The sequence below is a fragment of the Panthera uncia genome (assembly GCF_023721935.1).
Source record: "Panthera uncia isolate 11264 chromosome A1 unlocalized genomic scaffold, Puncia_PCG_1.0 HiC_scaffold_17, whole genome shotgun sequence".
In the NCBI taxonomy this organism is placed as follows: Eukaryota; Metazoa; Chordata; class Mammalia; order Carnivora; family Felidae; genus Panthera; species Panthera uncia.
This window is the reverse complement of record NW_026057577.1, coordinates 20,604,905-20,631,741: the sequence shown is the minus strand read 5'-3', so window position 1 is coordinate 20,631,741 and position 26,837 is coordinate 20,604,905. Positions and strand designations below refer to the sequence as shown.

Here is a 26,837-nt window from a genome sequence, read left to right as displayed (position 1 = left end):
ATCACCTATATGCTGACATTTCCCAAACCTGCCGCCTGGCTCTGACCTTCTAGGGTTTTCTGACAACCACCACCAATTCTCTGATTCTCCAGACACCAGCTGGGGATCCAACAATCCAATCCGGACACAAATTACCTGGAGTTAGCATACACTACAGGTTAAGGGATCAGTCCCGAAGACTGCCCCCACTTCAAGATGCCAGCTCTAAGCCCCAGGCTGAGTGACTGTAAATTAGGGGTTCTCATGACCCCCTCATCAGGTTGGATAATTTGCTAGATGGCTTACAGAACTCAAGGAAATGCTTCCCTTCTGAGTTTATTATCAAGAAAACAATTCAGGAACAATCAGATGGAAGCGATGCCTAAGGCAAGGTATGGGTGCAAGTGCGGCTCCCCTGTGTTCACTGGGTGCGTTAAATCCCGCAGTACCTTGATGGGTACACTAATCTGAAAGATCACCAACTCCTGTTCAAGAGTTTTTACAGTGCCTAATCTCAAGCCCCCTTCACCTCCTAGGAGGCTAAGGGTAGGGTTGTAAGCTCCTATTCTATTCTCACTTGGCCATTTTGTTGATCAGCCCCACCCTCACTCCATCTAAAGGCCCTACCCTAAAACACGTTTTTAGCATAAACTCAGGTGTGATCAAAAGGGGCTTATTTTGAGTAACAAAAGATACTCCACCATCACTCAGGAAATACTAATTTTAGGAGCTCTGTGCCAGGAATTAAGGACAAAGACAGAATACATTTCTTTGTTTTTTTTTTTTTTAATTTTTAAAATGTTTGTTTTTGAGACAGAGACAGAGCATGAGTGGGGGAGGGGCAGAAAGAGAAGGAGACACAGAATCTGAAGCAGGCTCCAGGCTCTGAGCTGTCAGCACAGAGCCGGACGTCAGACTCGAACTCACAGACTGTGAGATCATGACCTGAGCCAAAGTCGGATGCTTAACCGACTGAGCCACCCAGGAACCCCAAAATACATTTTCTTTTTTTTTTTTTTTTAATTTTTTTAACGTTTATTTATTTTTGAGACAGAGACAGAGCATGAACGGGGGAGGGTCAGAGAGAGGGAGACACAGAATCTGAAACAGGCTTTAGGCTCTGAGCTGTCAGCACAGAGCCCGACGCGAGGCTCGAATTCACGGACCGCGAGATCATGACCTGAGCCGAAGTCGGCCGCTTAATTGACTGAGCCACCCAGGCGCCCCCCAAAATACATTTCTTATTACAGCACAGACTTTTATCCCAAACTTAACTCTTATAAAAGGAAATTCATCACTTTAATATCCCCAAACTCCTTTTTCTTCTACCTCCCATGGCTTTATTAATGGCATCACAATCTATAGAGTCTTCCTGGAGAGAGAAATTACCAGTCATTCTAGCTTCTTCCCTCCATCAATTCAACTCATCACCAGGCTCTTCCAATTTTAAGCCTTTTGACATTTCTCAAACCTATTCTTCCCCCCCTTCTCCTACTAAAACAATGTCATCTGGATTGTTTCACAGCCAGTGAATCCCTGCTTCCAGTTTTGTTCTCCATCAAATCTACCTTAAACCTTGCTAATGGGGTCATTTCTAAAAAACTCTCACCTAGCTGTTTCACACTGATTCCTATTTTTCCTTTTAAACTTAGGTTTCACTAAGTGTCACTATTTCCTGCCAGGAAGTTGTTATTCAGTCCTTACACTGGGCTACTTTCTCCTACACTATTCTCCTAAAAATAGCCTGTATAGGGGCAACTGGGTGGCTCAGTTAGTTGAGCATCCAACCCTTGATTTGGGCTCAGGTCATGATCTCATAGTTGTAAGAGCGAGCCCTGCGTCTGGCTCAGCGCAGACAAGCGCAGACAAGCGCAGGTGAAGCCTGCTTGGGATTCTCTCTCCCTCAAAATAAATAAACATTAAAAAAGATTCTCTCTCTCTCTCTCCCTCTGCCCCTCTCCCAGCTCATGCTCTTCCTATATATAAAAGAAGAATAAAAAAAATAACCTGTACATATCCTTTTTATTTTTTATTTTTGAGAGAGAGACAGAACATGAGCGGGGGAGGGGACAGAGAGAGAAGACAGAGAATCCAAAGCAGGCTCCAGGCTCTGAGCTGTCAGCACAGAGCCTGACGCGGGGCTGGAACTCGTGAACCTTGAGATCATGACCTGAGCCAAAGCTGGACACTCAACCAACTGAGCCACCCAGGCGCCCCTGACCTGTACTTATTACTTGTCACAATAGACTGAAATTCATATTTAATATCATATTAAGACATTGCTCAAATTACAGTGACATCTGCTCTGGAGGGCAGGGTCCATGTCTAATACAACCTAATATTCTTACAAAATAGTACTGTGAAAATGAATACAGGAAATCTCAGCTAAAATGGAGTCAGAGGCCTGGAAAGAGGGGAGCTGAAGCTGCACCACTAGTTGCCCCACTTAGCCCAGCCAGCAGAAAGTGACAGGCTTTGCAGTCCCCCAAAGAAGAAGCTTACTTTAGGACTCCAGTAGGAGGAAGATTTTCTCCTTGCCTAGCAAGAGCTCAGCCAATGAGAGACTGTCACCAATCAGCCAATAAGAAGCCACTACACTTCAAATTCCCAGTTTGCACCAATGGCCTTTTGTTTTTAACAGCCCCTCCCAACTCCCCCTTTTCCTCTGTAAAAGAGCATTCCTCGCCTTTGTTCTCCGGACTTGCCTGTGGCTTTTCCTGGACTTGCTTGTCCCAGACTGCAATTCTTCTGCTGTTCCCTAATAAACTGATTGTGATGGTAAAATAACTGGTTGTTTCACTCTTAAAATAGATAGTACAATCCCTAATAACAGCAAGCCCTCAGTCTGTGTGTGTCAAATTCAACTACCGGTGTAAATAAAAGTACTTTATATTTTTATTTTATTTATTTATTTATTTATTTATTATTTTATTTATTTATTTATTATTTATTTATATTTTATTTTATTTAAAGTACTTTATATTTAAAGAATATAAAATGCTTTAAAATGCTTTAATAATTATTAAATTGAAGTGCCAAGCAAATATCCCTGACTTCATTTCTGAGGAAAAGGGCTTTTTAAACCTTAAAGTGTCCTCTGTATTCAAGTGAAGTAGATGATTATTTTCAGACCTGAACTATAGCTGAGAAGCTTCCAATTCGACTGATAAGAAGTTTGGTCTCCAGGGGCACCTGGCTGGCTCAGTCGGAAGGGCATAGGACTCTAGATCTCAGGGGTTCGAAGTCTGAGCCCCATGCTGAGTGTAGAAATTACCTAAATAAATATTAATTAAAAAAAATAAGTTTGGTCTCCATTTGTGTTATAGGTTTGACATTAAATAACTTGATTAGGGTTTTTAAAAAAAATTTTTTTAATGTTTATTTCTTTTTGAGAGAGAGAGAGTGTGATAGAGCATGAACAGGGAGGGGCAGAGAGAGAGACACACACTCAGAATCTGAAGCAGGCTCCAGGCTCTGAGCTGTTAGCACAGAGCCCGATGCAGGGCTTGAACCCATAAACCGCGAGATCCTGACCTGAGCCGAAGTCGGATGCTTAACCAACTGAGCCACCCAGGTGCCCCATTGATTAGGTATTTCTACTATGACTGGTCCAGAAGGCATTGTGACCCTGTCAGCCGCTGCCAAAGGGCAAAGCAGGGATGTCTGAATTCTACATGAATGCTGATAAGTATCTATAAACTTGTAAGAGAATGGTTTAGGTATGTTCCAACGGCAATCCTGCCTTAACCAGGCATACGTTTACCTAGGGAAGGAAAAGCAAAAAATAAGAGAAGCCGAAACCAAGGGAGAGAGCAAGGATTCTATTCACATTCAAAAGGCTTTCCTTGGTTTGTTCCTTCTGACAGAATTATTTACACAAAGGCTACAGAAGAGTGCAAAGAAGTAGGGCAGTTTTTCTTCAAAGACTCTTACTCTTCAGGTTGGAAGGAATCTAAAAAATCAGGTCATTCAGCCCTCTTTTTTTACATAGGAGAAAAGTGAAGACCAGGGTGAATGAATTCCCTCAAGTTCCAAAGAATCCATAGCAGAGCCAAAGCCAGAAGTGAAGAAAGAGAACAAAGGAAGAAGAGCGTCCTAAATGGGGGCTCCAATTCTTCCCCCACTGTGTTCTTCCTAGTTCCCCCACCCCCACCATGCTAGCCGCAGGAGACCTTTACATACTGATCAAAAATGCGATTATGAACTCTCAAGCAACCTCTCCTTGTCCTTCCTAATGCTTGGGATAATTTTCAACCTTCTGCTGAAGCCAAATTCTTTCCTGCCCCTCACCCTCACTTCAAGTATCACCTCTTACCTCCCTTCAAGGAAAACAAATTGCCTTCATCTCTGTTCCCATGGGAAATTGATAACCACTGTGGAATTTTTATCGCATGGTATTAATTGTGTGTGTGCACCCATACCCCACTCTCTTCCCCCCAGACTCCTAAGGGCACTGCACACGTTTCATTTACCTTGTAATCCCAGCAGAGAGTAAGCAGTGGAGAAATGCTTGTTGAATTCCAGGGGATTATGGAAGAGCAGAGGCATAGCACATACAGATTATCAAACACATAGCATTAAAATCAGATCTCAGATAAAAGTGCTATGCTAATAAATCCATTTGGACCCAAAACTGGGAAATCCAATTTGAACAAATAAATCCATTTGAACCAAAAGGAAAAGCTACATGCTGACAACTGACAGCCATCATGTGGAAAAGTCAGGAGCGACATCTTGCATATGTGAAAAAGTCCATCTGGTATTGAGAGACTAAGAGAAAAATTACCAGGTGTACTCACAACTGCAAAGAAAAGACCCCCCTCCCCATTCCCGAAACCAGCCAGGGCGTGCCCGGTTGTGGTTTGAAATAAAGGCGGGAACCAATCAAGTTCTGCTGAGCGTTCAAATTTAAATGTCAACCAATAACAGCTCTGTAACTTCAAAAAATCCCTAAGTTGTTTGTGCCTGTCTATAAAAGAAGCTGTAAGATCCTTGCTCGGGGCCTCTTAGCGTCACTGGCAACGAGTGCGCGGAGGACCGGGTTCGAACCTGCAATAAACGACCTTTGCCGCTTGGCTTTGACTCTGGACTCTGGTGGTTTGTTCTCGGGGGGTCTCTCGAATTGGGGCATATCATCTGGGGGCTCGTCCGGGATCCCCCCAAACCCACCAGACCCTAAGTCAACGGGTCGTCCCTGAGACCGATTGGTAAGTGAGCCGGCTCTGTCTGTTTCTGTTTGTCTGTTCGTTTTCGGCTCTGTCCGTTTCTGTTTGTCTGTTCGTTTTTGGCTCTGTCCGTTTCTGTTTGTCTGTTCGTTTCTGGCTCTGTCCGTTTCTGTTTGTCTGTTCGTTTCTGGCTCTCCCGCGCGGGATCTGTATTGGTGACTGACACAGCCCTGGCGGACGCGCTATAGGGCAGTCGGTCGGGTCCAGTAGGAGACGTCCACTGGCTGGGGCACCTTTTTGGGCCCATCGGAATTTTTCTGTTCGGGTGGCAGACACCCGAAACGCGCTAGCGATCTAAGTGTTGTGTTAAGTGTTGTGTTCTCTATTCTATAAACTTTAAGTGTTAAACTCCTTCTCTTTCACAGGTGACCTGGCCTGGCCCAGCCAGAAATCCTCATAACTTTACCATTTCTCTTTTTAATCCTTTCCTCCACCTCCAGGATACAGATGGCCAATCTCAAAGCACGCCCCTTTCTCTCCTCGTTGCTAACTTCAGGGATGTTAGAACCAGAGGACAGAATTTGAGTTTAGACATCCGGCGGGGAAAATTAATAACCCTCTGCCGCTCCGAATGGCCAATCTTCGGCGTTGGATGGCCAACCAAAGGAACTTTCTGCCTCCCTATAATTGCTAAGGTGAAATCAAAGATTTTTCTACTGGGTCGCGAGGGACACCCGGATCAGATTCCCTACATTCTTGTATGGCGGAGTTTAGTGGAAAATCCACCCCCTTGGTTGGCCCCCTTCCTATCCTCGGGAACGTGTAAGGTCCTTGCCATGCGGCCTGCAGATCCCCTAAAATCAAGGACGCCAGCTGCGCCCTTGTATCCCATATTGCCCAACAGTCAGGACCTACTACCCCTAGACCCTCCACCCTATCATCCCCCTCCCCTCGTACCCCAGGCTCTGCCCGCAGCAGCCGCCCCACCAGTCGCCCCGCTAGTTGCCTCCCCAGGGGAACCGAGAGGACAGGAAGCGGCAGCTGCGCCGGAACCAGGGGGACAGAGGGCAGCAGCTGCACCGGGCCCCATTGAAAATGAAACCGACCGCGAGGGGCCAGCCGGCCGAACCCGTGGGCGCACCCAGCATGAGCCAAACCCTCGCCTCCCCGACTCCACTGTGGCCCTACCCCTGTGGGAAATAGGACCCCCCGATGAAACAGGCAACCCCCAACTCCAGTATTGGCCCTTTTCCACCAGTGACCTTTACAACTGGAAAACACAGAACGCTCGATTCTCTGATAACCCTAAAGATCTAATAGCTCTTTTAGACAGTGTCATGTTCACCCACCAGCCCACCTGGGACGACTGTCAGCAGCTCCTCCGCATCCTGTTCACTACAGAGGAGCGAGAGAGGATCCAATTAGAAGCAAGAAAGCTGGTTCCCGGAGACAACGGTCAGCCGATATCTAACCCTGACCTCATTAATGCGGCTTTCCCCCTAACGAGACCTCCACAGGACGAATGGGACTACAACACGGCAGAAGGTAGGGGAAAGCTACTCATTTATCGCCAGACTCTGATGGCGGGTCTCCGGGCTGCAGCTCGCAAGCCCACCAATTTGGCTAAGGTATATTCGGTCGTACAGGGAAAGGCAGAGAGTCCAGCTGCTTACTTAGAGAGATTAATGGAAGCCTTTAGGCAGTTTACCCCCATGGATCCAGAAGTCCCTGAGAACCAGGCTGCTGTCATTATGTCCTTTGTAAATCAAGCAGCTCCTGACATTAGAAAAAAAACTCCAAAGGCTAGAGGATTTAGAAGGTAAACAGATCCAGGATCTGCTCCGTATAGCACAATGGGTCTACAACAACAGGGACGCCCCAGAAGAGAGACAGATCAAGGCCACAGAGAAAATGACTAAAGTCCTGGCTGCTATAGTCCAGAAAGAACAGCCACCCCCAGAAGGCACTCAAACAACACACCCTCCCAGGCGGCACTTAGATAAAGATCAATGTGCCTATTGTAAAGAAAAAGGCCATTGGATACGAGAATGCCCCAAGAAGAAACAACCCCAAGAAGAAACAACCCCGCCCCAGCCAAGGACAATGGCAGCCTAAAATAGCCCCCATACAGTTTACCCAAGATACAGAATAGGGAGGACGGGGTTCGGATCCCCTCCCCAAACCTAGGGTAACATTGCAAGTGGAAGGGACCCCGGTCCAGTTCCTAGTTGATACCGGGGCACAGCACTCAGTTCTGGTCAAGCCCCATGGAAAAGTATCTGAAAAATCATCCTGGGTACAAGGGGCCACCGGAATAAAGAAGTACCCCTGGACAACTCAGAGGACTGTGGACTTAGGAACTGGGAAGGTAACCCACTCCTTCCTGGTCATTCCCGACAGCCCCTGCCCCCTGTTGGGGAGGGATTTGCTTACCAAAATGGGAGCCCAAATTCATTTCCAACCGGGGGGATCGCCAGCGGGGAGCGAGGGCGGGGCCGCGGCTCGCGCAGCGGCAGGCAACGCAACGGCGTCCCGCGGGCCGCCACCGGGGCACTCATCCCCGAGGCGCAGCCCCGCGTGTGACTCGGCCTCGGCACGAGCTGCCCCGACAGGGCAAAGGGGGCCGGGAGGACTTGCAGGACCAACCATTATCGGATGCGGACGCCATCTGGTTCACCGATGGAAGCAGCTTCGTTCACCAGGGACAAAGGTATGCGGGGGCGGCCGTAACTTCAGAAACCGAGGTGGTTTGGGCAGAAGCCCTACCCCCCGGAACCTCGGCCCAGAAGGCTGAACTAATAGCCTCAACCCAGGCCCTAAAATTAGGAAGAGACCGCAAGCTAACCGTGTACACTGATAGCCGATATGCCTTTGCCACCACTCATGTACATGGGGCGATATACAGAGAACAGGGGCTCCTCACAGCTGAAGGGAAAGACATCAGAAATAAAGAAGAGATTCTAGCCCTGCTAGCAGCCTTATGGGAACCCAAAATGCTAGCAATTGTGCATTGCCCAGGACACCAGAAGACAACCGACCCAGTTTCCCGGGGCAACAATTTGGCCGATCAGACTGCAAAAAACATAGCTCGGCCCCCAGCGCAATTGCTGACCCTACAGCTGCCAGACCCTGGACCCCGGGAATTGCCCCCCAGCCCTGAGTATTCAGAAAGCGACATTCAATGGATGAGTAAACTTCCTATGACCAGAATCAAAGATGGCTGGTGGAGAGACTCTAAAAGCAGCATTATACTCCCAGATAAACTAGGATGGCAAGTTCTAGAGCGGATCCATCGCAGCACCCACTTAGGTTCCCGGCAAATGTTGGACTTACTGAGACAGACTGGACTAAAAATCAGAAATGTCTCTGATAAGGTTGATCAAGTAGTCACTAAATGTACAGTGTGCCAACTCAACAATGGGAGTAGCAATCCTCAGACAACAGGGGTAAGACAAAGAGGGAGCAGACCGGGGACCTATTGGGAAGTAGATTTCACTGAGGTAAAACCAGGAAAGTATGGATATAAGTATTTGCTAGTTTTTGTAGATACCTTTTCAGGATGGACTGAAGCCTTTCCAACCAAGAATGAAACGGCGCAGATTGTAGCCAAAAAGATCCTAGAAGAAATCCTGCCCAGGTATGGTTTTCCAGTAATGATAGGGTCAGACAATGGACCTGCATTCGTCTCTTAGGTAAGTCAGGGACTGGCTTCCATACTTGGGGCTGATTGGAAATTACATTGTACATACCGACCCCAAAGCTCAGGACAGGTAGAGAGAATGAACAGAACGTTAAAGGAGACCCTAACCAAATTGACCATGGAGACTGGCACTAATTGGGTGGTCCTTCTCCCCTACGCTCTGTTCAGGGTGCGTAATTCCCCATACAAACTGGGACTCACACCCTATGAAATAATACATGGTAGACCACCCCCCATCATCCCTAACCTAAAAGATAACCTTGTCAAAGCTGAGAACGATAATAGTCTTGAATTCTTGTTCTCCCTACAAGCCTTGCAGAGGGTCCATGAAGATGTATGGCCCAAATTAAAGGAACTCTATGAGACTGGACCCCCGCCTATTCCACATCAATTCCGGCCAGGGGATTGGGTCCTTGTCAAACGTCATCGGCAGGGAACTCTGGAGCCCAGGTGGAAAGGACCCTTCCAGGTCATCCTGACAATGCCTACTGCCAACAAAGTAGACGGAATTGCCACCTGGATCCATTTCGCCCACGCCAAACCAGTGGACCCATTCTCAGACCTCATCGGACCTTCAAAGGCAACCTGGACTGTTGATTGGACTAAGGACAATCCTTTAAAATTGACCCTACGCTGCCAATGGACTGAGCCGTAACTATGGTACTTGCCCTTCTCTTGATTGTTCTGCAAATTCTGTCTGTAAATCCAAACCCCCACAACCCCTATAATTTGACATGGGAAATTACTAATTTAGAGACTCATGAAGTCTACAACAAAACCCTAGGAACTGCTCCATTAAATACCTGGTGGCCAGATTTATATTTTAATTTAGAAAAAATTAGTCCATTAGAAAAAATGGAAGGAGGTAAATGGAGGCAACTGCAAAGGAGGGTATCAATAAGTAGAAATGGATTTTATGCATGTCCGGGATTTAGGACGGGGGCGATGAGGCACACATGTGGAGGGTTTGAAACCCTCTATTGCGCAGCCTGGAGTTGTGTCACCTCCAATGATGGGGAAGGGAAGTGGGAAGTAAAACCCCAATTTATTGAAATGTCCTATGTCCAACCATGTACCCGCACCAGGTATGATGAAAACTGTAACCTTATTCGTGTAAGATTTACAGAGGAGGGGAAAAAGGACAGGCAGTGGGTCTCAGGACTCACTTGGGGACTCTACTTATATCAATATCCCCTCTTTGGAACTGCCATTCAAATAAAATTAGAAGTCTCCCCTCTTGTACAACCGGTGGGGCCAAATCAGGTATTAAAAAAAGAGAAAAAAAAGAGACGAGCCTATCCCCAGGCAGATCCCCACTACTCCCTCCAGCAGGACCCCCGCCTTTACCCCAGGAGTAAAAGCACAAGCTGTCCAAGAAAATCAGAACCCAGAAGGCATAGACTCCCTATGGAAATTGCTAACAGCAGCGTATGAGGCCTTAAACCGATCGGACCCTGAGGCAACAAGGGCCTGCTGGCTATGTTATGATATAAAACCCCCCTTCTACGAAGCCATAGGTCTAGCTGCCCCTTTTTCACAGGAGAAGAGTCACCAGCAGCTTGCAAGTGGAATCGAAAGGGCCCCGGCCTCACACCGCAAGCGGTCACTGGCAATGGGACTTGTATAGGAAAGGTCCCCTCTAGCCATATCCAGCTCTGCCCCGACTAATTACTCTACAGATGAATCTAAATGGATAATTCCAGCTCCTGACAGTTGGTGGATTTGTTCTAAGACAGGGCTCACCCCATCTGTTAGCAGAGATGTTTTTAATTTGTCACCCGAATATTGTATCATGATATTAATATTTCCAAGGGTTATTTACCACCGAGAAAGTGTTGTATATGATCTGTGGACAGAAGGGACGGAAGCAGGAGAGTCAATAAGAACAAAACGGGAACCCTTTACGACCATAACCTTGGCCACCTTATTTGGCCTCGATACCATAGGGGCAGGAACAGGGATCTCATCACTAGCCATCCAGCACCGAGGGTTCAATAGCCTAAGGGCAGCCACTGATGAGGATATAGCCAGACTTGAGGACTCAATCTCGCACTTCGAAAAATCTCTGACCTCCCTTTCTGAAGTGGTCCTAAAGAACCGAAGGGGGCTAGATCTAGTCTTCCTCCAACAGGGAGGTTTATGTGCAGTCTTAAGAGAAGAATGTTGTTTTTATGCTGACCACACCGGAGTAGTCCGAGAGTCCATGGCTTAAGTTAGAGAAGGCCTGGCCAAACGGAAGCATGAACGAGAACAACAAGGCTGGTTTGAGTCTTGGTTCAGTCAGTCCCCATGGCTAAGCCACCCTGCTTTCTGCTCTAGCTGGGCCCCTTATACTCCTCCTTCTCCTCCTCACCCTTGGGCCTTATATTATTAATAAACTAGTTGCCTTTATCAAAGACCGAGTTAACACGATCTAACTGATGGTCCTTAGGACCCAATACCAACCCGTCATTACCAAAACATTTGAGTCGGACACATAAGATCCAAGATTGGCTCTTAAGGCACCAAAGAGAGGGGGGAATGAGAGACTAAGAGAAAAATTACCAGGTGTACTCACAACTGCAAAGAAAAGACCTCCCCCCTCCCCATTCCCAAACCAGTCAGGGCGTGCCCGGTTGTGGTTTGAAATAAAGACGGGAACCAATCAAGTTCTGCTGAGCGTTCAAATTTAAATGTCAACCAATAACAGCTCTGTAACCTCAAAAAATCCCTAAGTTGTTTGTGCCTGTCTATAAAAGAAGCTGTAAGATCCTTGCTCGGGGCCTCTTAGCGTCACTGGCAACGAGTGTGCGGAGGACCGGGTTCGAACCTGCAATAAACGACCTTGGCCGCTTGGCTTTGACTCTGGACTCTGGTGGTTTGTTCTCGGGGGGTCTCTCGAATCGGGGCATATCCGTATAAAGCGGTGATATTGGGAGAGGGCCTAAAAAATGTAACTGGCATACAAATTCCTTTAACGTGTAATGAAGGAGAAGATAATACAAGATATTGACTGCTGAACCTCACTTACTTCACCGTCTGAACTCAGGGCAAGTTTTTAAAAAATTGTTTTCCCTAAAACATAGGGAATACACTTCAATGAGAAGATATTGCATGTTACATGTGCATACTCAATGTACTTTTTAATGCTTAGGATTTGGCCCAAACCCACCTGGGCATATTACAAACACTGAAACATGATTTTAGGACGGAAAAATAATTGTAACATTTTACCGTTTTCATGCGAAGGTTGCAAAGTAATGGCCTGAATTTGAAAGTATAAACTGGTTTGTGTCACTAGAAACTCAGTCTTATTATTTTATAGTCACATGCTGTTTTGGGATCAAAAATGATCCTATCCAAGAATGCTTTAAAGGTATTTAAGGGGCGCCTGGGTGGCGCAGTCGGTTAAGCGTCCGACTTCAGCCAGGTCACGATCTCACGGTCCGTGAGTTCGAGCCCCGCGTCAGGCTCTGGGCTGATGGCTCCGAGCCTGGAGCCTGTTTCCGATTCTGTGTCTCCCTCTCTCTCTGCCCCTCCCCCGTTCATGCTCTGTCTCTCTCTGTCCCAAAAATAAATAAAACGTTGAAAAAAAAAAAAAAAAAAAAAAAAAAAGGTATTTAAATTATTCTTATCCACCTAATTCACCACATTTGGCTTTAGGGTATTTCCAGAAATTGAACTCATTCTCAAAGGATGAGGATTTGCCAACCTTATGACTATTCAAAGAATGGGCTCCAGGCTTTGAAAGTAACTCTGCAAGAAGAGTTTCAAAAAGATTTTGTGCAATTGCAGCATTTTTGGAAAAGTGCTTGGGTTCCTTTGGTGACTACTTTTAAAGAGACAACATTCCCATGTTTTTAAAACAAAGCAGTCACATCACTTTATAGAAACATTCTGTGCTTACGCAAAGAAGAATCCAACCATTGTTTTAAAAACTGGTGTGTGTGTGTGTGTGGGGGGGTGCCTGAGTGACTCAGTCAGTTAAGTGTCCCACTTTTGATCTCAACTAAGGTCATGATCTTGCGGTTCATGAGATGGAGACCAGCGTCGGACTCTGGGCTGACAGCACAGAGCCTTGCCTGGGATTCTTTCCCTCTCTCTCGCCCCCTCCCCAGGCATGCATGCGTGTGCTTTTTGTCTCTAAAAATAAATAAACTTTAAAAAATGTTTAATAAATAAACAAAACCTGGAATTTATGAATGACTGCCATGCAAATCACATTGTAAAGCTGCAATTGCAATGATAAAGTTCCCTGTGGCCAGGTCTGAGTGCAGATGAATGCAGAAGGAGCCAGAGGGGGTACCTGTGTCTGACAATACACAGAGGAAGTCTCCATGCTCAACAGAGAGCTAGAGGTGCTCCCTCTTTCCTGTCCTCTACATAACATCAGAAATCCTTTGAATGTTAGAATTGTTGAATGAAAATGAATCTTGGATTCACAGTTGAGAAAACAAACCTATTAAAGTTAAGAGATCTGGGGTGCCTGGGTGGCTCTGTCGGTTAAGCGTCAGACTTCGTCTCAGGTCATGATCTTAACTGTTCATGGGTTTGAGCCCCATGTCGTGCTCTGTGCTGACAGCTCAGAGCCTGGAGCCTGCTGCGGATTCTGTGGCTCCCTCTCTCTGTCCCTCCCCTGCTTGCAGACTGTTTCTATGTCTCTCTCTCTTAAAAATAAACATTAAAAAAAAAAATTAAGAGATCTACTCAGGGATGCACAGACACTTAATGGGAGGCACTGCGCCTTCTGTATCTTTCCTCATCCCAAATCTAGTGAGGTTGTGTCATTAATTATTTTAGGGGGCTGGTTCAGATTAGACTGCACATTGGAATTTTGGCTTCAACAGCTGTTATGATCTTGGGCAAGTGGCTGTGTCTCTGTTATGCATAGAATGTGATGACAACTGTACCTGTGTCATATATGTGAAAGCACTCTAAATGCTGTCTAGCACATAATAATGATATCACCTCACCTCATGTAAGCTTTGATACATTTTCTGAAGCTTCTTTGAAAAAAGATCAAACTCCAAAATATTGCTGTTCTCTACTCTTACTTTCCTTATGGGCAAAGGCCTTGTGTTCTTCATCTTGGTGACTGCCATGACACTCAGGCTGGTGTTCAACACACAGAACTACTTACTCAATGTCAGTTGACAACATGAGCAAATCTCTCTGGTCATTATCAGCTGTTCAATAATCGCCTTTCTCCTAGCTCATAGGCCATTTACTATTAGCTCCTCTCAGGTACTGATGAAAGGTCAGATGTGTTGTGATTTTAGTATCTCACTTCAGCCAAGGGCCTGTGACTGCTTGCAAAATTTTTAGCAAAGATTTGCATCAAAACAAGGACCAGCGTAGAAATCTACCAATTTGATGTCAAACTAGTCCAACTTCATACACTACAGAATTTTATTATGACAAGAAAGGAAAATATTCTTTAAGTTTTGTTTTTAATGTTTGTTTTTGAGAGAGAGAGGCAGAGCGTGAGTAGGGGAGGGGCAGTGAGAGAGGGAGACACAGAATCGGAAGCAGGCTCCAGGCTCTGAGCTGTCAGCACAGAGCTGGACGTGGTGCTCAAACTGACGAACGTGAGATCATGAGTCAGAAGCTTAACCAATGAGCCACCCAGATGCCCCGGAAAGGAAAATATTCTTGATAGTTTCTATAGGCTCTCAGAAGACCACACTATATGTTATGTAACACATCCAACACCATATTTAAGTTGTTAGGATCAAATGAGGTGCTGTTTTCCAGTGAATTACAGAAACAATACAGCGATAATGAAAGCCGTCATGATGAATTAGTTTTTCACCCTTGTTGATATACAGGAACTTAATTCACAAAACACGCTTAGGACTACACACTAGGGATTTCAAAGTAACTTGGAGGATCACAAGATCATTGTTTTCAGATGATAATCCTCAGTATTAACAATAAAAGACAAAAATTAGCCTGTTTCTAAGGTTCTTCACATTTTTTAAATCACCACGCAAGATGGAAGACATCATTTGAAAAATCTAGAAGGCAACACATATGGACATAAACACAAACCTGATATATATGGACTTAAAAAAACACACACCAACATTTATACACAGACCAGCATTTCCATGAGTGGAGAAGAGGCATGTCAGCTACCCATGTCGGTGCCGGAGATTTCACCAACACGACACAGAGCAGTATCTGGAAAAAAGAGGAGAGAAAGCAGCCAGGATGCAAGGGGGAGACACACACATTAATGGCAAATTAACATTTTCTCTTTCCTTTTTCAAGGTAACTCTGTATCTCTCCTCAGTTTTTTCTTTTTTCTCTTCTCTCCCCATCTCCTTACTCATTGTCTCCACCTTCAAATTTCTACTTCTCCACTTGGATCTCTTCTTTTTTAAACACGTCTCATCACTACTGTGACCTGTGTTGGCGTGTTCATGTTCATTTGGTCCTAGATAGGCCCCTGACCAGATGAGGTGGCCAATATACCTATCTGCTAATATGACCAAATACTCCTACCTCATCTGATCAGGGGCCTGTCTAGCATCATCCATTCAGGAGAGGGGAACAGAAGAAATAAGAAACTGAATCAAGGGTGCCTGGGTGGTTCAGTCAGTTAATCGTCTGACTTCGGCTCAGATCATGATCCTGTCGTTCATGAGTTCAAGCCCCGCGTCGGGTTCTGTGCTGACAGCTCAGAACCTGGAGCCTGTTTCGGATTCCATGTCTCCCTCTCTCTCTGCCCCTCCCCCCACTCATGCTCTGTCTTTCCGTCTCCTTCAAAAATAAGTAAACGTTAAAAAATTTTAAAAAAGAAACTGAATCCGTAACTTGAGGATGTCTTAGTCAGATAACAGTTCCTCTAATACCATGGATCCATTTTGCTAAGATCCATTTAAGAAAGTTGTGTTCTGATGGAGTTATTTATCCTTCAGGGCTAAAACCGAATAAGCCACTTCATTGGTAGATAACTATTCTGCAAAGAGGTTTGAGAAAACTGTGCTCTATGGGAATACTGTTTGCCATTCACCGAACTCTCCTACCGTATGCAGTCCAGATACTGTATGATCACACTCACAAAGCACTTCATTTCACCAAGGCCAACCTTTTTACATGCATATTGGGAGAGGCATATTCTAAAACAAACCAAACCTACAAAAAGCTGGATTCTGGCCTTAAATGACAACAGCATGAGGACACAACGAAAACCTCAGCAAGCGGTTACCCTTGAGACAAGGAAATGTAACGTGGAAGGCAGGAAGAAGGCTCTCGCTTTTCATCTTGAACAGAGGCTACACTATTTTTCTAGCCTTATACGCATATTGCTTTAAACTCTGTCAACACAGATAGGGGAGATTATGGTCCAATTTCTTAGGCTCTTCTTTGTATTACTCTGTCATAAAAAAAAAAAAAAAAAAACAGTGATAAATGTCACCAGCAAAATTTTAAGAGGTTGTAAAAAATGTACCCAAGTGGGGCGCCTGGGTGGCTCAGTCAGTTGAGCGTCCGACTTCAGCTCAGGTCACGATCTCGCGGTCCGTGAGTTCGAGCCCCGCGTCAGGCTCTGGGCTGATGGCTCAGAGCCTAGAGCCTGCTTCGGATTCAGTGTCTCCCTCTCTCTCTGCCCCTCCCCCATTCATGCTCTGTCTCTCTCTGTCTCAAAAATAAATAAATGTTAAAAAAAAAATGTACCCAAGTACGCCAGCCTGAGTTATCTTTGTTAGCACTGTCACATCTGTTCACATCTTTGATAACACTGCACTTTGGGGGAGTTTTCAAAATCCTAAGTATGAATGTCACCTACAATCTTCTGAAGTGTAAGGTACTGATCTGCGTTTAAAGTGCTTACAGTCTTGGGATGCCTGGCTGGCTCAGTCAGTTAAGTGTCCGACTTTGGCTCAGGTCATGATCTCATAGTTCATGAGTCAAGCCCTGTGTCGGGCCCTGTGCTGACAGCTCAGAGCCTGGAGCCTGCTTTGGATTCTGTGTCTCCCTCCCCCCCCCCCCCCCCCCCCCGCCCCTCCCTGGCTTGCACGGTCTCTCTCGCTCTCAAAAAAAAAAATAAACGTTAAAAAAAAATTTAAAGCGCTTACAGTCTTGTTTTCCTGGATTGTGAAAGGATTTCTCTTAAAGCTATACCATACGCCCTTGTGCACTGCCGGTAGAAACATAACATAGTATGCCTGCTTTGAGAAATTTTTCCAGTTCTTCAAAAAGTTGAACACAGATTGACCATATGACTCAGAAATTCCACTTCTACGTATATAAGAAGTGAGAGCATATGTCCACACAAAGACTTGCATACAAATATTCATAGCATTATTGATAATAACCAACAACTGGAGACCAACTAAATGTTCCTGAACAAGCCAACAGATGGACAAAATGTGGAATATTCACATAGTATCACTGAATACTATTCAGTGACAAAAAGGACTCAGCTAATGACATATGCTACTTTACAAATGGACCTCAAAAACCCAAGGCTAAGTGAAGGAAGGCAGATACAAAAGACCACGGATTATATGATTCCACTTATATGAAATGCCCACAAAAGGCAAGTTTATAGAAACAGAAAGTAGACAAATGGTTACCTGGGGCAAGGTGGGAATGGGGATTAAACATAAATGGGTGCAGGTAATCTTTGGGGTGGGGTGTGGGAAAATGTTGGAAAACCAGGTATGACAATGGTGCACCACTCAGTAAAGTTACTGAGGTATACAGCTGTAAATGGGTACATTTTATCACCTGGAAAATATATCTCAAGAACCCTGTTAAGAATAATCTGCCTCTTGAGACATCATGTCCCATTAAGAATGTGGGAATCTGGCACACAGAGTGACTGATGATAACATACAAACCAGTTTATCTTTGAGAATGCAGTTAAGTTGCTTTTGGTTCTCTTCTAGGGGTAAATAATTAAATCTAAGTTTAGATAAAGCCCCTTCTTTGCTTTAAAAAAATTTTTTTTAAATTATTTTAGAGACAGAGCTCGTGAACAGGGGAGAGGGGCAGAACAGGGGAGAGAGATACAGAATCTTAAGCTCAATGCAGAGCCCGACACAGGGCTCAAACCCACAACCCTGGGATCATGACCTGAGCTGAAATCAAGAGTCGGACACTCAACCAATGAGCCACCCAGGCTCCCTCCCACCATTTCTTTTAAGAACAGTCACTGATATGGCTCTGGAAGAGTCTCTCTCAAGGACCTTTGAAAACGTGTGAGACGCCTAGAACTGAGCGTTAACAGAGTTAGAAAGATGGTGAAGGAGAGCTCTTTTAGAGTTTAACAATTGGAAAACAATGAACAATGTAAAGATGAGGAGCCACGAGATAAAAGCTCAATGCCAGGAAGCAGGATATCGAAAATCAATGGCTTGTAGATAAAAGTACTGAACAATAGATGGGAAAACACCAAAGCAGTAAGCAATATTTAAATAAGCTGGTAAGTCACTAAGTAGTTCTCGTAGGAGAGGTTTTTTAACATAAAGTAAAAACCAAGGTGCCATGTTGGTTTCATGGAAGTATTGCCCCACGTGTCTTTGAGGTCTAGCTGATGCAACAGAGGCTCACTTTTAATAGAATACCGGGGAAAAGGCGCCTGGGTGGCTCAGTCTGTTGAGTGTCTGACTTCGGCTTAGGTCATGATCTCACATGGTTTGTGAGTTTCAGCCCCTCACCAGGCTTTGCGCTGATAGCATGGAGCCTGCTTGGGATTCTGTCTCCCTCTCTCTGTGCCCCTCCTCTGCTAGCTCACTCACTCTCACTCTCTCTCAAAAGTAAACATTAAAAAAAAAAAAAAAATAGAACCCTTGGGCTTGCTACTGTCAGAGTTAGGGCTGTTGAATTTTGACTAATTATCTTTTATGTAATCCTCCCACCCACCCCCACCCCAACTCCACAGCATGTTCCAGACCCTCAGTGGGAAACATTGACACAGCTATGGTTATTGAGAGCTAACAACATCAGACACTGGGTGAAGTGAATTTCTTACACTTCCCATTTATACTTGATAGCAAGCATCTATGAAGCAGTGACTTAAGTATTCCCCTTTACAGATGATGACGCGGTGGCTTACAGGCGTTCAGTAACTGGCCAGGGTCACACTTCCAGGAGACAGAGAAGTCAGATTTCAAATCCTACTTTCCTAGAACATGCTTGCTTGCTTGCTTGCTTGCTTTCTTTCTTTCTTTCTTTCTTTCTTTCTTTCTTTCTTTAATTTTTAAAAATGTAAGTAATCTCTACACTTAACACGGGGCTCGAACTCATGACCCCAAGATCAAGACTTGCACGCTCCACCAAGTGACCCAGTCAGGTGCCCCTAGAGCCTGAATTCTTAACATCTTTACGAACTGCCTCGATAGATCAGCAATTTCCGATGATAGTAACCTTTAGCCATAGGACTGATTTGATTCACTAAATTCCTTCCTCAAAAACATTTTAGACAAGAACGCTGTTTCATTTTTCTCTGTCTTTTCAAACTCAATTGTTTCACTTTAATAAAATTTTAATGTTTCTAATGTCATAATTCTTTCTTCCTATTCCAAAGTTCATATTAAAAAGTATACCAGATAACCAGAATTGCCAATTACCAGAATTGGTGACCTGGAAATGAGAATTTTAAAAAAACTGTGGGGGCGCCTGGGTGGCTCAGTCGGTTAAGCGTCTGACTTCAGCTCAGGTCATGATCTCGAAGTTTTTGAATTTGAGCCTTGCGTCGGGTTCTATGCTGACAGCTCAGAGCCTGAAATCTACTTCAGATTCTGTGTCTGCCTCTCTCTCTACCCCTCTCCAGCTCACTCTCTCTCTCCCCCCAAAATAAATAAATATTAAAAAAAATTAAAGGGGTGTCTGGGTGGCACAGTCAGTTAGGCATCCAACTTCGGCTCAGGTCATGATCTCACTGTTTGTGGGTTGGAGCCCATGTCAGGTTCTGTGCTGACAGCTCAGAGCCTGGAGCCTGCTTCCAATTCTGTGTCTCCCTCTCTCTCTGGTCCCTCTCCCCCTCATGCTCTCTTTCTCTCAAAAATAAATAAACATTAAAAAATTTTTAAAAATTAAGATTGCATTACAAATATGTTACGGGTCATGTAATTTATTATTTGAAATATGAATCAAGATAACTTTTGCTCAGAAATGTATCAGTCATTTTAGACAGTTTTTGTAACTCCTTGAAAGTAACTTAGCCATTAAGGGGAGCCTGGGTGGCTTAGTCGGTTGTGTCCTACTTTGGCTCGGGTCATGATCTCACGGTTTGTGAGTATGAGCCCGGGTTGGACTGTGTGCTAACAACTCAGAGCCTGGACCCTGCTTCGGATTCTATGTCTCCCTCTCTCTCTGCCCCTCTCCTGTTCGCGTTCTGTCTCTCTCTCCCTGATATAAACATTAAAAGAAAGAAAGAAAGAAAGAGAGAAAGAAAATAACTTAGCCCGTTAATAAATCAGATCCACAAGAGACTTTAAGAAATAAAAGTGTATCTCAGAAAATATGTGTGAAAAACATTAGGTTAGAAATGTCTATATGCTGGGAACATAACATTCAGAATGAAAAAAGTACTGAAAGGGAGGAAGGTAGGGTCTCAAAAGGAAATATGCAGCTAAATTACCAGTTCTTGGTAAGAAGGGGGCTATTTTTATTTATTGGTTTATTTTTATTTTTTTTAAGTTTATGTATTTATTTTGAGAGAGAGAGAGAGAGAGAGCGAGCGCGTGAGCAGGGGAGGGGCAGGGGGAGAGTGAAAAAGAGAAGACTAAGCAGGCTCCATACTGTCAGCGCAGAGCCCAATGCGGGGCTCGAACCCATGAACCACAAGACCATGACCTGAGCTGAAGATGCTTAACCAACTGACCCTCCCATGCGACCCAGAAAGGGGGTATTTTTAAATCGAATATGCATTTTGGCGATGAGTAAATCTGCAGCCTCACTGCTAACACAAAGATGAGTAACTCACAGCTCTCGGCAAGTCAATGCACCTAAAAATTCTAACTGCTACTGATAGAAAATCTGATTAAACAACTTTAACAGAGTAAAATTTCCCCTGAGATAGTCAAGCTGAACCTCAGTTATAAGTATATTATACACCTTAATTAGGGGGAATGGCGTCTCAGCCTCCCTAGCTCACTAACAGATGGTTATCGAAAGTGATTATTCGCTGGGCCCCATGAGAAATTCAGGAAGAAAAAAATGTGACCAGAGTTTGCAATCTATTTAAGGTTCACTAATATATATGGGACTAGTGTGTGAGCTAGTAACTGTTAACAGCTTGAAATAGTACTTTGTACATAATAAATGCTCAATAAATGTTCACTGTTCATCAACAGCAATAATAGCAGCAGCTAAAATCTATGGGGTTGATCACAGACATGCAAGGGGAACATGGAGAAACAAGAGGTAAGTATGGCCAGCGATAAGGAAGGACTTTAAAGGAAGGAAATCTTGAGTTGATTTGTACAGGTATATTGAGAAAAAGAACAGAGGGGACTGCTTGAGCAAAGGAATAGAGATGAGAGGGAAAGAAGGTAGGTAACTTCCTTCAACAGTCCCTTTGGCACACCTGTTCCTTATTCTTCTGCATCATCACCTCTTAAGTCTGGAGCGGCTAGTTACTGTGATTGTTTGCATGGAAAAGATAGTCATGCTCGTAGTATTAGGAATGAAGTTGAAATTATGTACATGTACTCCAATGTCCTTAAATTCCTGGCAGAGGAGACGAGGTCATGCGGGCCATCACAAATTCTAGAGTAGAGAAGTGTTCAAGTTCAGGCTCTAGTGTTAGAGTGCAGGCTCTGGACTTGAATTTAGCTCTGTCTCTACCTAGGTGCTTAACTTCTCAGACCTTCCATGTTCTTATGTGTCGAGTGGATAACGACAGCATCTGTCTCATTCTGTATGAAAATGAATGCAAAATGTTGAGCACAATGCCTGTCACACAGCAAGCATTCTCAATAAATGCCAGCTATTATTAACCAGGAGGCCAGGTTGTAGGTGATGAGGACTATGTGGCAAGAGCAAGCCATTCTTCTTTTTTTTAAATATTTATTTTTGACAGAGAGAGAGAGAGAGAGAGAGAGCGAGCGAGCGAGCGCACATGCGAGTGGGCAGGTGGGTGCAGACAGAGGATCTGAAGCAGGCTCCATGCTGTCAGCACAGAGCCCGACGTGGGGCTCGAACTCACGAACCGTGAGATCATGACGAGAGCCAAAGTAGGATGCTTAAGTGGCTGAGCCACCGAGGCGCCCCAAGAGCAAGCCATTCTAATACTCCAAGAAGAAAACGCCCATCAGGACATCCAGATTCTAACGAGTCTGAACTTTGTCATGATTAAGTTACAAAGTTCAGAACAAAGAAGACTGGGTGCCTAAGCATCAAAATTTTCCTACCCAAATGATTTCAAATATGGAGTGATCACAATATATATATAACACTGATAATGTATCTACCTCCGTCTTAAAATTACTCTTCTTCTGGTTCCAAAACAAGAGTTTAAAGCTCAGGAAATAGAGTGTCTCAAGTCTTTGAGTGATACAGAAGTGACTTCAGCAGGGCTGGAAGTGACCATTTTACAGGGAAAAACAAACAAAAATCTCCATAAACCACGAAAAACTTACCAAAGACTGTTGAACGGGCAAACGTCCTTAACTGTGGAGAAGATTCAGTTATAGGCCAAACTTTTTATAGTAGTATCTTGTTTGAGTTTAATGTAGCCACAGCCCCCAGCAATGTCCTCTGAACCCTCATTCCTGTATTTCCCACCACGATGGAACCAACAGTAGGCGTTCCTGTATTTGTTGAACTGAAATGAATTTGTGAAACTGGCTGTTACAAATGAAGGTGTGGCTGTTTGGGGCCTTCCACTTCAAGGTGGTTATGTTTATTGTCTATAAAATTATTTTCCCCAGCGTCTGAAGAGTTTGAAGTTAACAGAATTCATCTGAACAGATAACAGGCTTTCTCAATCTATTAAAACACTCTCCTGAACTGAGTAGACTACTGGGAATGCAAAGATGTAAAGACTTACCAGCGGCCGCATGGACTTGAATCATTTTGCTTTGTGTAACTGGAATTTAGCACTGCCTGGGCTGACTTCTAGGCTAGGAGTTTACAGTCCGGGTTTCTAGTCTTGCTTGGCCCACTTAACACTCCTGTCACCTCTATGAAGTGCTGTTTAGAATGCCACAATCTCTCTTTTTTAAGAGAAGTATATAAAAGAAGGATGAACTGCAAAAGAAATGTCCTTTGCTACTTTATCTCTTTCTTGGGCTTGAGTTATTAGAACAGAGTTAGGACTTTATTTTGGGGAGAGAAAACAAAAACATGTTGTGAGGGTTATTATACCTATGGCATTTTTTCCCCCTCAATCATCTTTTTATCGTTCGTTTAAACAGGAAAGAATATAAGCTGAACTTGACAAAGCTGAGGGGCAGAAGAAAGGGCAGCCAAGGAAAGCAGACACTGGGAGAGATTATGACCAAAGCCTTTGACACAACAAATCAAAGCAGCTAGTAAAAGCTATTTTTCCTCCAAAACTTCAGCCCAAACTCCAATACACAGATGGAATATGCTTTTATAAACACCATTCTTTATGTGGAACCACACCGTGTTATAAAAATTGAGTAAATGTTGAAACAATGGAGATCGCACTTTCACTGTTTTTTAGGTACCCCCAACAGGTTGGTACTAAAAAAAAAAAAAAAAAAAAAAAATTGGCTTCTTTAACAGGTTATTTATATATTTATCTTAGTAACACTTAAAGTTACAGCGACACAGAAAATAACCAAATACTGATCCTTTTCCTTTTGGAAAGAAGAATGTTTGGCAAGAACAAGCATGGAAATAATACTTCTGGATTTTAAAAACAGTAGTACAGGGGAAGATAAATAAGTTTTGTTACAGGAAGGTAATCCTTGTGATCCAAGTATCTGAGTTTTCAGTTTCTGAAACCAGAAGAGTTCCTAGGCCCAGCAATGTGCCAATCCTATTATGAACATGAATCTTTTAAGAGGATAGTCATAACCCAATGTTCGAAATGTTTTATGTTATTATATATTCATTGTGCTCCTACAGCCGCTCCCCCACCCTCTCTCTCTCTCTCTCTCCCTCAAAAAAAAAAAAAAAAAAAAAAAAAAAAAAAAAAAAAAAAAAAAAAAGAAAGAAAGAAAAGAAAAAAAGGAAAAAAGTATGTAGCGAGTTTGTGTCAAGTTCCCAAGCAAAGGCAGACAGTCCTTGAAGGGAAAGATAAAGCGTATTTCATGTTTTCTCCTACTTCTCCTCTCACTTGAGCAGAAACGAAGGAGATGGAGAAAAGACAACCCTTTAGTTCCGGATCAAATGACAAAATACACATCGCTGTGAAACTAATAACCAGATGGCATCTACGAGGTAGCTTCGTCTTCATACACGTCATGAAGAAGGAACAGAAGGAAGCGTCAGCGCTGTTCCTTGACCTGAGTTAGACATCTGAATGCCTGCCCCAGACCTCCCTTGGGACAGATACCACGCCAATCGTGCTTTCGCTCCAATCCTTCACATCCCCACCAGACTGCAAGCTGCGGTCCGTTCCTCAAACGCTGCTGTGCCTCGTTCCCCACTACAGCATCGGAGAGAAAGAAGAGCCCGGGCGCCCCCCGAAAGAGTTCAAGCCACGGGGCTGTCCGTCCACGGTCAAGTTCCAAGCCAAACCCGTCCCCGGCACAGAAGTTTGGGCAGCGCGCTCCCGCCCGCCCGGGGCCGGACGCTACTTACTGGGCTGAGCCAACTTTGCTGTCTCTCTTCGCGAGCACTTTGGCAGGCTTTGCGTCTTCCACATCTTGCTGTAGTTCGGTCATCGGGGCCGCGGGTGGAGGGCACCTTCAGACGTCCCCTCGCGGCTCCCAGCGTCCCGGGCGCAGGCCCCGCGAGCCGCGCCTTTCCCCGCGCCCTCCGTGCGCCCTCCTCGCGCGCTCCCGGCCGCTCAGCGCATCCAGGCCGGCCCGGAGCCGCGGGGCCGCCAACCTGGACACGTCCGGGCGGCCGCGATTGGTCGGCGCCGGCGTGCGGGCCGGGGAGGGAAGGGGAGGGCCGAAGGCAAGTGACAGCCTCCTGCCCCAACCCGCGAGGCCCGGCCCGAGCGCCTGCAAACCTGTTGAACTAGTCTGGCTGGGGGAGGAAGCTAATTGGCCACGCAGGTGGAACAGTTGCCTAACTGGGCTCCGTATATTTAGCCTCCTGGTAAGTTGGGCTTCCTCCCGCCTCCCTAGCACCCCCCCCCCCCCCAAGCTGTAACCGGGGAGTTTTAAAAACGAGCGGCCTTCTGCGGCTACAGGAAATGGTCCGGACTGAGCGAGGCGCTCGGTCTCCCAGATGCGCGCTGTGGGCTGCGCGGTGTCCCGGCCTAAATTATTCAGACAGGATATTGCCTCATTGGGGACTGCTCCGTCGGGGCTCCAACAATAGGTCAGTTCGGTGACAAAGGTAGCGAGACGTGGTTGTCTCTAGAGATTGTCTGGTTAACCCTTCCCCGTTGTGGGGGTGGGGAGAGGGGTGGGGGTGGTGGTGCAGGGAGAGCGTTCCTCAAAATCTCATTAGCAACTTAACCTCGACTGTGCCCCCCACCTGGAAAAGGAATGCCTCTTCTTCCCGCTTTTTGGTGAGGTTTTGGCATGCTGAATCTGTCTCAAGGTTTGCATTTGAAACATCATCCAGGGGCGCCTGGGTGGCCCAGTTGGTTGGACATCCGACTTGGGCTCAGGTCATGATCTCACGGTTTGTGGGTTTGAGCCCCTGCGCGGACAGCTCAGAGCCCGGATCCTGCTTTGGATTGTGTGTCTCCCTCTCTCTCTCTCTCTCTCTCTCTCTGCCCCTTCCCACCCCATCAAAATAAATAAATAAGTAAGTAAATAAATAAGTAAATAAATATTTTTAAATATTAAAAAATTTTTAAAAACCACATCATCCATTTCTTTCACATATTTTTGAGAGCTTCTAGGTGCCAGGCATCCTTCTAAACATTCCCTTATTATAACAAATAAAGTATGTGTTGGTGATTTTCTAAGTCGTTGACAATACGAGGAGTGTAAAACCTTATTGTTGGAAGCCCAAACTGACTTTAAAACAATTACAAGTGGCAACAATAGTTCATGACATGGCTGGGGGGAAAAAAAGCGAACTTTCTGCCCTGCCTGCGGCTGCAAGACCTTTTTGTTTGTTTAAATTTAATTTTTAGATTTCAGAATAATGGCAGAGACTATGGAACCATAGTGTTTACATTTATGTATGTATATGTGTGTATATAGGGTGTGTGTCAAAGAAAACACCTACCCTTTCAGATAACTGCACACATTTGGGGGATCAAGGCCTTTCCAAAGATTTCTTTTTGCCTTTTCATTTACTAGCTGTGTGATTAGGCTGAGAGAACAAAAGCATCTTTTTGTAGCCTGCTTGCTCCAAAATTGTCCTAACACTTGGAAAATAAAATAAAAATGTTTTTGTAAAATCTAGGAGAGTGGGCCTGGCAGATCGTGCCCCGTCTCTCATGCCCTCTCTCTTTCTCACCTATTTTGCTGCAAAGGGGGGTTGCTCTTCACCATTGACTCCTGTGGAAGCCAGGCTGGGTGTGGTGGGGAAGGCTTTGTGTGACCAGAAGGTTTGCAAGCTCTCTTAGGTATCCCTTCCTGGCTTTTCCTGGGGACATTACACCTTCAGGCGCCAGGTCCCTTCTCTAGCCACCTCTCCTACTCATGACAGGTGTGGGCCTGAAATATAGGAGGTTATCACCGTCCTAAACTGGGTAGTACTCTCTCCTTAAATCTCAGGTGCCTTCCTAACAGCACCCACTACAGATCAGAGGAGAGCTCAGTTTTTGTCCCAACTATTTTTTTATTGCAGTAAAGTATACATAATATTTATCATTTTAGCCATTGGCCAGCGTACATTCAGTGACATTAAATATACTCACAGTATGTGTAAAAGTTACCACTCTCTATGCCCCAAACTTTTTGTCCTATCCAACATCAACTCTGTATCCATTCAACAATAAGCCTTCCTCCCTT

At 44.9% G+C, this 26,837-nt stretch overlaps 1 protein-coding gene across 2 annotated transcripts in view; it reads right to left on the bottom strand.

Annotated features, from left to right (window-relative positions):
• Positions 1–26,837, bottom strand: part of GRAMD2B (GRAM domain containing 2B) — a 124,501-nt gene that overhangs the window by 58,517 nt on the left and 39,147 nt on the right. The window contains exon 1 of one of the 2 annotated variants that reach the window (XM_049648443.1): positions 24,553–24,772. The exons of the other annotated variant lie outside the window; for it this stretch is intronic. Within the exon in view, the coding sequence (XP_049504400.1) occupies positions 24,553–24,635 (83 nt within the window). The 5' untranslated portion in view covers positions 24,636–24,772. Of the gene's footprint in view, positions 1–24,552; positions 24,773–26,837 lie in introns of those variants that run through there. 2 annotated transcript variants of the gene reach the window in all.